Here is a 12,300-nt window from a genome sequence, read left to right on the forward strand (position 1 = left end):
GAAGTGACATCTGCTCACATGAACTATCCTGAGGTGTTCAAAACTGTCCTGCTCTCCCCACTGCTATTAGGTTTGCGAAGCCCTGAAAACTAGCAGCCCTGGGTCTGTAAAACCTATTAACAATGAGACTACAAGCTTCATTAAGATAAATAATAAATGAGCTGGTTGGGCTACCTCCCTCTAATTAACCTGGATTGAGAATTTTAAAGTTTTTAACATCTCAATCCTTATGTTTTGGTGTTTACAAGTTACAACATAGTCTCTTCAAAAATATGTCTGTTTAGAATTTGACTTCAGGTCTCTTCGTGTGACTGGGATTTTCAGGTTCTCTGCTTGTGAGGGACTATAAACGGAAAAGGGCAATAAGAATCTTCTTTTCTTACAAAGAAATGTCAAAAAGAAATAGAAGAGACAACATCAACTGTACAGGAAAGAAAAATGTAAATAAAAGATTATCAATCCAAAGAAGTAGGAAGATTTTCCACTCCATGAAACATTCACTTCATAAGAAATATGTTGGTATTTAGGAGCTTACAACTTTGAGGTGCAGAAATAATTCCACAAGTTATACTTATTCCTGACAGGAACCTATAAGTAATACAACTTCTCCACAAATTAGTTTAAAGACTGATTTTTGCCAAATTTTACTGCTACTGTTTGTCATCAATAAACTGGATTTCTTACAGAAGCGGAGTATTTGGTTGCAAGGATATGTTGTAACTGCATCTATTTACATCAACATGCCAGCTGGCTTTCTTCAAAACTTGAATAAATCCTGACCATAAATCATGTTATCTTCAAATGTTAATTTTGTCACTCAATAATTTTCAAACTAGTTGTTTTTTGCAGTTTGTTTTAATAAGCATGACTTAATCAATTTGATTAAGCATTTACACAGTATAATATGTGGGAATTTTACACCTTGTTTTCCTTTTTTAATAATTACAGATGAATGTGTTTTAAGAAAAGCAGTTGTTGTTCCAGATGAAACAGGGGGAGGCAAACCTGCATTATTTGCTGTTGTCTCAGTGCTACTCATTATGGGTATTGGTATTGGTATCTTCCTTCTGCTAAAGACCCGTTCAAAATCAAAACCCATTAACAGAGGGAAATATGAGAAACTGCCCAATCAAGCCAAATCCATCCCCGTTTATAATGCAAGTAAGGACAGTGTTAGCTTTCGAGAGACTCAAGCAACTGAGTATAAAGATCATCTGGATGAAATATATGACGAAGAGGATGATGATGACATTGTCTACATGGGCCAGGATGGCACTGTTTACCGAAAATTTAAGTATGGACTGTTAGATGATGATGATGATGATGAACTAGAATATGATGATGAAAGCTACTCCTTCAGATAAAATAACACTAATTGTATTTTTTTCAGTACTTATTAATGAAATTCTCTACTTATTCCATGCACTTAATATCCCATCCATTGAAGATACTGAAAGACTATGTTTTTCTGGGATCAGTGTCTGACAATTTTCTGTTTCAAACAATGCACTGACAAACATGTAATTGAAGCTTTTGAGCCCTATCTTGAACAAATACATTTCTCAAAATGTTTATCTAATCACATTCCTAATAATAAATATTGTGTACATTGACACATTACTGTTAATTAATTATTAGCTGCCTATATTGTTGCCGAGGTTCCTAGAAGGCAAGGATAATCTGCAAAAGCTTTTAATAACATACCACCAATGCAACTTTTCACTTTCAATAGAAGCAATACAGGTAAGAGTAAAATAAAATAGGTCATTCTGCAATAGAATTTCAGTATAATTTATATGGACAAATTGAATTGGGAAGTTATCCACAAGTCTGAAATATCTGTAATTGTGAAGCATCAAAGACAATTTGCATGTACACAATGTCGTCATACATACAAAGGAAATATTGTTTTATAAAGCAAAGTACTCAATAGTACACCACAGCAGTACCAAACTTTCTATATTTTATTATGAAAAGTTATGAGAGTTGAAAAATACAAATCTCTTGAAACTGCAATGCTTGCCACATTGAAGTGTGAGTGACTGATTACTGCTTAGCTCTGAGCTAAACACAGTTTGCTTAGAAAAATACAATAGCAAGCATTCGTGTGTTAAAATGCTCCACTTGTTACAGAGCAAATTCCAAACATTGTTTAACTGACTGAAATCAAACAATAACAAAAACTGTCAGGCTATTTGATTGCTTGGGAGTAAAATTGTGTTTTTTAATTGAATAAGTTTCTCAAAGTGTCTATTTATGTGTCCCAGCATATTTAGTTAGCACGTGAGGAATATGTCTTCTTTTTGTTTGGAGTTCCTGTTCATTTAGATTATGGGTAAATGTAGATATGTTTGTATTTTTCTTTGCCTAAAGATAAAATATTTTTGAGTCGACAAGCTCAATTTGAAAGTAGAATATTTCATTTCAGTTAAGAATTTACAAAAATGAAGTGCAGCTACATTGAACCATGAATAGTGGTTCAATGATAATGAACAGTAGTGTACATTTTTTTCAAAATTATACCTCATAAGTTTGGCATTGATGTAATTTTCATTTGATACTTAAGTGACTAATTATATTTGATGGGATCTACTTTTTTTTGTGTGTTAAAGAAATTTTATGATATTTAGTTTCTTGCTTTGTATCACATGAAGAGTGCAAAAATGGGGTCACATTGTTAGCATTCTGTCCATATTCGTGGATCATTTAGAATGTTGCTAATGGTGTCCCTGAAACTTAACTGGCAGATTTCTTGATTTTCAATGATCTGGAAAGCAAGAATTCATGATTCTCAATGCAGACTAATGGCTAATCATGAACCAACATTTTTGGTATTAAAGGATACAGGGTTCACCAATTTTCTCCTGCTGCAGAGAAATATGTGGTGTTTAACAATCTTACACAAGTAGAAAATGAAAAAAATAGTCACTAATGGTCGAAGATAGTATCTGTTTTACCTGAGATTAATAATTGTTAAAATGAACATTTTTCTGTCTTCAAGAGGGTTGCAGCACCAATATCTTAGTAGGCATTTTGGGAATATTAGAAATGAAAAGCAGTGATTATCTAAACCTTTTATTGGAATTAAAGAAAAAATCTGATAAATTGCATAATAGTCAAAATCTACATTATTGAGACCATGCAATGCTCATTGATGAACATTCCACAGGCTTAACTACATGTTAATGCCTCTCCAAAAAGACCTTGCTTTCTTAGGTGTTCCCAATAAAATGCCTAAGAAGTGTTTCAAATTTGAAATATGTAACATTAGTATAGACGTATGACCAGTTGAAAAACATTCCTATCTAATTTGGCATAGCAAAAGTTCTATCAAGGAAATTAAATGCTGAAAATTGGTTTTCATAATCCTAAAAAGATTCGTGTATATTTTTAAAATACTAAAGAAGGAAACAAACTGCAGAAAAGGCATTTTCATTCCAATACCAGTACCCTATTTCGTTAACAGTAGGTTATATTCAAGGATGCTCCATATGAAGAAAATTATCTGATACTTATAAAATGGAACTACTATATGCAAATTAAAAGCAGAAGAGGGAATTATCAAGTTACTTTCTCATTTAAAATTATACCTAACTAAATTATGCACATATCTTGAATCTGACTCTTTATACATTGTTGATAAATTAAACCTATGCTGATTCATAAGTTAGTGGTTTAGCACAGCACTTGAAACACATTTCATTAAATCATAAGGATGTTCAACGAAAGGCAGCTTATTTAAATTTAAATGAATTTTAAGCTTTCTGTTTGATAGCTAATCCAGTGTTATATAATGAATAGATAGAGAAATGTCATTTACTGAGTTATAGTCTATGCCTTGATCATTTGGAAAGATGCCAATACTTGTCTATGGAAATCTTTGAATACCAATGTAACTGCTCCAATTTAGAAGGAGTTCAATATGACCTAATACATTTATACTTAATAATTTAGATTGATTATTTGATTGCTATACTCTAATTTAATAACTTGGGTATTGTGCATATACAATTAACTTGTTTGAGCCCTAAATATAAATTAACTGTATGTCTGACACAAAGATCAGCATACGTATTTCCTGATAAGACTGATAATGAACAGTAGTGTACATTTTTTTCAAAATTATACCTCATAAGTTTGGCATTGATGTAATTTTCATTTGATACTTAAGTGGTTTTCATTTGATTAAATCAGCAGATTACGAATTTCTAAGACTCATTGACAAGTATAAGATTGAATGATTCTTGACATTAAATGACTGTTCTGACTTTATTGCTGTGGTTTATGGATGTAATAATGACAGTAATTTTAATGATCTTTGTGAAAGCTAAATAAAAGGATATTTGTACAAAGAGTCTGTAAATCCTGATCATTTAAATTTGTATTCTATCCCAAATATAATTCTATCTTAATCAGAGTTAAATATTTCCAGAATGAAGGAGTAATAAGAAGAGCTATTCAATTCATTTCAAGTTCTGCCTTTTATTAAAAACTGTTTTTCACTAGCTGCCCCAATTCTAAACAGCATTAGTTTCATTGTTACTATCTCCTGTAATTACATTAATACCATTATGCAAATAAATACTGGTCTATGCACATAACCATTTAAACACACATAAGGGTGGTGAAGGAATGCAACATGAGAAAAATATTGCACTTTTGTTTCTGTTCATAGAATGTGGCTGTCATTGGCTAGACTAGCATTCAGTGCCCATCTCACGTTTCTCTAGAAAACTGTGGAGGTGAGCTGCACTCTTTGAGGTGTAGGGACATCCACTGAACTTCAGGATTTTTGACCAGGCAACAATAGAGTTCCAAGTTATGTGTGACTTGAGGGAAACTTACAAGTGCTGGTTTTACCTTGTATTTGTTGCCACTGTCCTTCTAGGTGGTGTGGGTCAGCGGTTTAGAAGATAGTATTTGAGAAGCTTTGGAGAGTTACTACAGTACACCTTGTAGATGGTACACTTTGATGCACGAGTGTGTTAGTGATGATGAGAGAGGATGCTGAAGGTGGAAGATGGAGTGCCAATCAAGTGGACTGCTCTGCCCTTGATGGGCTTCTTTAATACTGTTGCAGAAGCACTCATTCAGATCAAGTAGAGAATATTCTATCACACTTTTGAGTTGTGCCTTGTAAAGGATTAACAGGGATCGGAGAGACAAGTAGCGAATTATCAATTGCAGAATCTGCTTATGATCTGCTGCTGTAGCCACAGTATTTATATAGCTGATCTGGTTCAGTTTCAGATTGATGTTAACCCTAAGAGTTCCTATTAGGGGATTCAGCAATAGTCAAGCTATGGAGCAACAGGGAATAATAGTTAGATTCTCTCTTGTCAATGTTAGTCATTGCTGAGGACTTGTGCGGCATAAATGTTATGTGCCCAAGTCTGGTTGTCGTCTTGGTTTTGCTTCAAGTAGAGATGCACTTCTTCAGTACCTCATGACCCATGAATGATGCTGAACAGCATCTATCTAGTAGAATCACCAGTGAACATCTCCACTTCTGACCATATGATAGTGTGAAGCAGCAGAAGGTGAATAGATTTAGGAAACTACCTGAGGAACTCCTGCAGAGAGATGCTGGAGCTAAGATGACTCCACAACTTCAGCCATTTTCCATTGTACCGGATATGACCCCAACCAGTGGAAAGTTATCCTTCTGATTTCCTTTGACTCTAGCTTTGACAGAGCTTTTTGTTGTTACATTTGTTCAAACATGGCCTTGATGTCAAGGGCAGTCGCCTTCACTTCTTCATCTCAGTCCTATGTGACTTAACTTAGAGTACCCTTAGAGGTTGAATGAGTGACTAACTAGGCCATTTCAAAGGGTAGGTCAGAGTCAACCACATTGTTACATGTATTAGATTAGATTAGATTACTTATAGTGTGGAAGCAGGCCCTTCGGCCCAACAAGTCCACACCGACCCTCTGAAGAGCAGCCCACCCAGATCCATTCCTCTACATTTACCCCTTCACCTGACACCAAGGGCAATTTAGCATGGCCAATTCACCTAACCTGCACATCTTTAGACTGTGAGAGGAAACCGGAGCACCCGGAGTGACGGGGTGTGGGGAGTGAGGGGGGTGTGGGGTGTGGATGGCCGGGGCGAGGAAATCCACGCAGACACAGGGAGAGTCTGCAAACTCCACACAGACAGTTGCCTGAGGCGGGAATTGAACCCAGGTCTCTGGCGCTGTGAGGCAGCAGTGCTAACTACTGTGCCACCATGCCGCTCGTTGAGTTACATGTAGACAGACCAAATAAAATGGCTGGTCTCCTTTTCTGGCAGATATTAGTGAAGCAGATGGATTTTTCTGTCAATCTACAATGGTTACATGGTCAGCATTAAACTAACTTTTAATTCAGATGTTATTGAATCTGCTATGGTGACATTGAGAATATCAGGAGAAAGTGAGGACTGCAGATGCTGGAGATCAGAGCTGAAAATGTGTTGCTGGAAAAGCGCAGCAGGTTAGGCAGCACCCAAGGAGCAGGAGAATCGATGTTTCGGGCATGAGCCCTTCTTCAGGAATGAGGAAAATGTGCCAAGCAGGCTAAGATAAAAGGTAGGGAGGAGGAACTTGGGGGAAGTGCATTGGAAATGCGATAGGTGGAAGGAGGTTAAGGTGAGGGTGATAGGCCGGAATGGGGTGGGGGCGGATTGAGGTCAGGAAGAAGATTGCAGGTTAGGAAGGTGGTGCTGAGTTCAAGGGTTGGGACTGAGACAAGGTGGGGGGAGGGGAAATGAGGAAACTGGAGAAATCTGAGATTTCTCATTCCTGAAGAAGGGCTCATGCCCGAAACGTCGATTCTCCTGCTCCTTGGGTGCTGCCTGACCTGCTGCGACTGAGAATATCAGCCCAGGATTCTGATACAAGGGAGGATTTTCAAGTCACTATCTGGGAAATAAGCGGTTGACTTCGAACACCAGATGTACATTGAGGGAGAAGGGGTGAAAATACTCACTTTAAAAGCACAGTTCTGAGTTGGGAAGGTTAGAAAAGGGAAATTCCATGAGGCCAAATTTTACATCTTTCTGGGTTAAGTCTGAACTGTGCAAGTTTTTCAAGCGTTTCTGTTGTAAGATCTAACAGTATTTCTCACTATCTTACCAAACACATCTTACTAACTACCTACCACACCATTCTGGCACCTGTAACATCTGATTCCAGCTCCATCTTCTCAGCACCGTTCCCAGAACAGCTCACCACTCAGCAGGCAGGGGCTGAAATATCAGCTCCCCTTGTCGCCATGCTCTCTTTAAAAGGTCACTGTGTGCCCAGATGTGAGATGGTAGCCAGCATTGCCTTCACTGTCAATGTCATGGCACAGCAGCCATAAGCCACATTGCTAAGGCATATAGTTGACATGGTTGAAACTTTGGTAACTGGCTCCCTACTCTACAAGAATCATTTAAACCTCTCAGTAACACAATGCAGGAAGATTGAAATTGCATCAAACTTGAATGTATGTCCTTCTTATATCACATTAACTGTTCCTTTCAAAACAATCTTTTCCTGCATAACCAGTGTATTTACACAGGAGACAGCAACCCTAGTCCTCAACACTGAATTTTAGGTTCAAAGGTCTTCACTAAACAATGTTTTTTTTTCTGTAGAAAGTTTGTCACATATAGAGTCATAGAGATGTACAGCATGCAAAAAGATCCTTTCCTCCATACTGACCTGATATCCTAACCTAATCTAGTCTCATTATCAACACTTGGCCCACATCTCTTCACCCTTCCTGTTCGTATATACATCCAGATGCCTTTTAAATGCGGCAATTGTACCAGCTTCCACCATTTCCTCTGGCGGCTCACTCCATGTATGCACCACACTCTGCTTGAAAAGGTTGCCTCTTAGGTCCTTTTAATATCTTTCCCTTCTCACACTAAACTTATGCCCTCTACTTCTGGACTCCCCCACCCCAGGAAAAAGATTTTCATCACTGGTACAGCCCTCCTGCTCCACCCTGCCTCCTTGACCTGAATTAACATGTCCAACTTCTTTCCCACCAATCTGCTCCACCCTTCCCACCGACCAATCACTGTCATCTCTTACCTGTATCCACCTAACACTAACCTATCTATCTTTCCCACAGCTCCCTTCCCCTTCCTTGTGTTTATGAAAGGTTTCAACCTGAAACATTGACTCTCTTGCTCCCCTGATACTGCTTGACCTGCTGTGCTTTTTCCAGCTCCACACTTTATCGACTCATTTTAATTGCCTAGCCTGGTCACCAAGTACACCCTCCAAAAGCTTCTATGTTGTCTATTACTTCAAACTGTGAGGCTGAGGTAGATTAGCTAGGAGAAATGTAGCATCACAGAGATAGGGTAAGGAGGTGGGCCTGGGTGGGATGCTCTTCAGAGGGTAGATGTGGACTTGATGGACCAAATGGCTTGCTTACAAACTGTATGGAATCTTGTTTCTAAATATTATTATGCCCTCTGACACTCCAAACTGTCCATTCAGTTTGAATCTACCCCCACCCTTACTACACAGTACTGAACTCCATTTCTATAAATGCCTCTGCTTGCACCCCTCACACTCCCATCCCTTTTGGCATTGATCCCCTTTCTTACCCCCAGCTACCACTCCCCGACTCCTCCCAGAAGCCACCTTAAGGTCCACTGGATATACTCCCAAGACTATAATCACAGAAAGCTCCTACTGACTTTGAAGACCAGCTCCAGATATGACTGACCAGACTCCTGACCACCGTCTTTGCAGCTCCCTAACTAATGATATATGGTTCCCCTGATTGCTAGTGGTGGTTCAGGATTAACAGCCACACACCCCTTTGAGTATACTGGGATAAATCCCCTGACTGGAAGCTTCACAAGCAAATGATTGACCATGACTAAACCTCTGGACAGTGTGCAGTCTGTGCCCATGGCTGACAGCACTGAGAATCCCTGATCCAGGGATTCCCAGGCAGTGGCTCCTCCTGGACGGGGCTGAAGACTAGCTCCCAATAATTTCCGCATGGTCATTGGATTGAATGAATGTGCGGTGTGTTTGCCATGCTGGCAGCTGCTACATGTCATACATCAAGATATACCCTCTGACCCAGGCAAATCCATATTGACAAGTAGGCTGCATGTGTATCTGTGTTGAAAACTATCTCAAAATAGCAGTATTGATAGCTTTTCGCTCTGGATAACATCGTGGTGCAATAACAGGCAAGGCAATCCAAGGCACGCATGGATGCTATGGATCCACAAGACTGAACTTGACACATTTGTTGGACTGAAGAGGCATGCACTCTCTGACCGATAACATCCTGGGTGGATGCCTGATAGTGGACAACCTCTTTGTGTAGTATTGAAGGCTGTCCTTGACTTTTTGTGCCAGGAACCCCTGACTCTATTGACTTCACTGAGGACTATTTCCCTAAGACATTGAGACATGCTCAAAAACAAAAACAGAAGTTGCTGTAAAAGCTCAGTAGGTCTGGCAGAATTTGTGAAGATAAATCAGAGTTGACATTTCGAGTCCGGTGACCCTTCCACTGAACTAGTGTCTGTTCACAGATGCTGCCAGATCAGCTCAGCTTTTCCAGCGACTTCTGTATTGGTTTCTGACTTACAGCAACTATGATCAAGGAGAAAGGGAGTGTGACCTGGTGTGGATAGCTAGGGAGGCTCCTAGCATGGGAAGAAGACTACTGGACCTATTGCTGGGATTGGACAGCTGCAGGAATATGACAACTGTGAAGGGGACGGGAATACAATAAAGCTTGGATGGGAATGGGTTTATGAAGGAGAGGACCAATCATCCATTGGTCAGGACCAGCCTGCTGTCAAAGGGATTACAGTCTATAACCACACCTGGCATGGTCACCTCATATGGCAGAGGCTTGGGGTTGAAGATGGCCAGGTATAGGCTCATATCGATGGGCTGGGTAAAGGCCTGAGGTGGTGTGAAGCTTATGAGGTTCACAGGAAGGGCTATCAGAGTCACCTGATTAAGTGTCATCTAAACTCGAAACATTAGCATGCTGCCTGACCCCCTGGATTTCCATCAGTTTTGTTTACAGTAAAGACATATTTATGTTTATTGTTTTCTGCCCGCCAGTCAATCTTCTATTCATGCTAGTCTGTTACCCCTTACATCATGAATTTGTTTTCTGGAAACCTTTGACATGGCATCTTGTCAAATGCCTTGAGGAAATTTAAAGGTAATCTACAGACAGGACCTTTACCCACAGCACATTCCTCCTTCAAAGAATTCTAATTTATCAAAGTAAGCATTATTTCCATGAATGATGCCTATTCTTCCTGATCACCTTGGTAGAGGATACACTGCCATAGATATCAAGGTTTTTTTGCATGATATCGAAAAAAAGGTTGTCCTTTCCTTTAGTGTCCTAGTCATACCGTCACATACCTGGGCCTCAAACAGAGATCCACTAACAGCCTGCTGGATTTCATGGACTTTCATACCTCTTTAAGAAGATAGGAACAGCAATAGGCCATTCAGCCCCTCAGGTCTGTTTCACCATTCAATGAGATCATGGCTTAACTCCATATATCTGCCTTTTACCCATATCCCATAACACCCCTGGTTAACAAAACTTTATGTATCTCAGATTTAAAATTAACAACTGTTCCTGCATCCATTGCCATTTGTGGAAGAGAATTCCAAACATCTACCACCCTTTGTGTGCAGAAGTGCTTCCTAATATTTCTTCTGAACTATCAGGCCTTACTTTTCAGACAATGTCCGCGACTCTATAATCCCCAACCAGTGGGAATACTTTATAGTTATTTGCCATAACTTTTCCTGTTACTGTCTTGAAGACTTTGATCAGATCATCCATTAATCCTCTAAATTATAGAGAAAACAGGCCTAATTTGTATAATTTCTCCTCATAACTTAGCCATGAAGTCCAGGTGTCATTATTGTAAACCTACATAGTACTTTCTCCAAGGGCCATTATATCCTTCATAAGCTGTGGTGCCCAGATCTACTCACAGTACTCTAAGTGGGATCTAACCAGGGTTTTGTATAACTGCAGCATAACTTTGGCATCCTTTTTAAACAAATCACTCTAGGTATGTCTACAAAACATTAAATAAATTCATTTTTACACAATCTATCAAGATGCAAGTGGTTGAAGCAATATTCAATATACGCTTCTTTGTAACACAGGCCTCTGGATTACTTGTCGCAATATCATAGTCACAATGCAATTATAGCTTCAGAAACCAATCACTTGCACAAATTTAAAGACTAATTTAATAAAAGAGCTTTTCTTCCATTTCATGCCTTGCAATCAAACACTCATATCCATCATTTTCAAAAGCAGCAACAGTTTGGATTTTCTAGCATCTGTGATGCAGAAAAGTGCCACAAAGTAGCTATCAAGAAATCAAATAGATGCAGCGTCAAAGAGGCTGTGGAGAGAGATTAGCATGGCTCAACCGGAAAAGTTATTCACAGGTCAATTTTGAAGTGATATTTGAAAAATAGGGTGAAGAGCAGTAATATTTAGAGAGAAGTTTCCAGAACAAAAAAAAATCCAGCTGTTGAACGCACAGCTACCATTGAGGGTTAGGGTCACATGCACAAGAAACCAGATCTCAGCTTTGGCCTCCACAGTGGAACATGCAGGACCATGGAGGGCATCATTAAATCGTAATATCAGGCCTCAGAGGATAGAGAGGAAAGTTCAAGGTAGATCTCTAAGTCGTGGGCTTCCAAGTTGCAGGGTTATTGCGGGAATGGCCTGCCCAGGTATAGCAAGGTATTAGTGTTGGAGACTTTGGTTGGTTGGGTTGGGATGGTGGGGTGGGGGTTGGTGCTGTGTGGTATGGGAGCGAGATTGGTGGAATGGGGGTTACTTGGTGATCAGGCTGAGCCCAGTGATGACAGTGTCTACTGTGAATGCACTCTCTGCCATCACTTGCTGTTTGCTGGAAGTAACTTGCAACTAGAAAATGCATAGATCCCTGGCCAAGCTGAATCTGGTCAGTATTGGTTTGAGGGGCAACAGTGTCAGAAAGACAGTGTAGGGCAAAGGCATCAATCATGTATTTGCAAACTGAAGCTACACTTGCTCTGTGATCAATATCAAGTTGCACATGAAATATTTTCATTCTGAAAGTGTTTGGAATTAACATGCTGGTCACAGGCAATGTTCACTATGTTATTGGACCACTGTGGACCATGGACCTCTACATCTCTGCTGTGGTTCAAGACGCAGCATATTTCATGTGCAGAGCAGTCTAAGTAGCTGTTAACTACAGGACGTTCCAGTATTGACCCTTCTCTGAGGTAAGAAGC

At 39.5% G+C, this 12,300-nt stretch overlaps 1 protein-coding gene across 2 annotated transcripts in view; it reads left to right on the forward strand.

Annotated features, from left to right (window-relative positions):
- The window catches only part of pcsk5b (proprotein convertase subtilisin/kexin type 5b), a 375,643-nt gene extending 373,176 nt beyond the window's left edge, over positions 1–2,467 (forward strand). For both annotated transcript variants that reach the window (XM_072585118.1, XM_072585127.1), the window contains one exon: positions 949–2,467. In XM_072585118.1, coding sequence (XP_072441219.1) covers positions 949–1,364 — 416 coding nt within the window. In that variant the 3' untranslated portion in view covers positions 1,365–2,467. The remainder of the gene's footprint in view (positions 1–948) is intronic.
- Positions 2,468–12,300: the final 9,833 nt, after the last annotated feature.

The sequence above is a fragment of the Chiloscyllium punctatum genome, chromosome 2, assembly GCF_047496795.1.
Source record: "Chiloscyllium punctatum isolate Juve2018m chromosome 2, sChiPun1.3, whole genome shotgun sequence".
NCBI classification, from domain to species: Eukaryota; Metazoa; Chordata; class Chondrichthyes; order Orectolobiformes; family Hemiscylliidae; genus Chiloscyllium; species Chiloscyllium punctatum.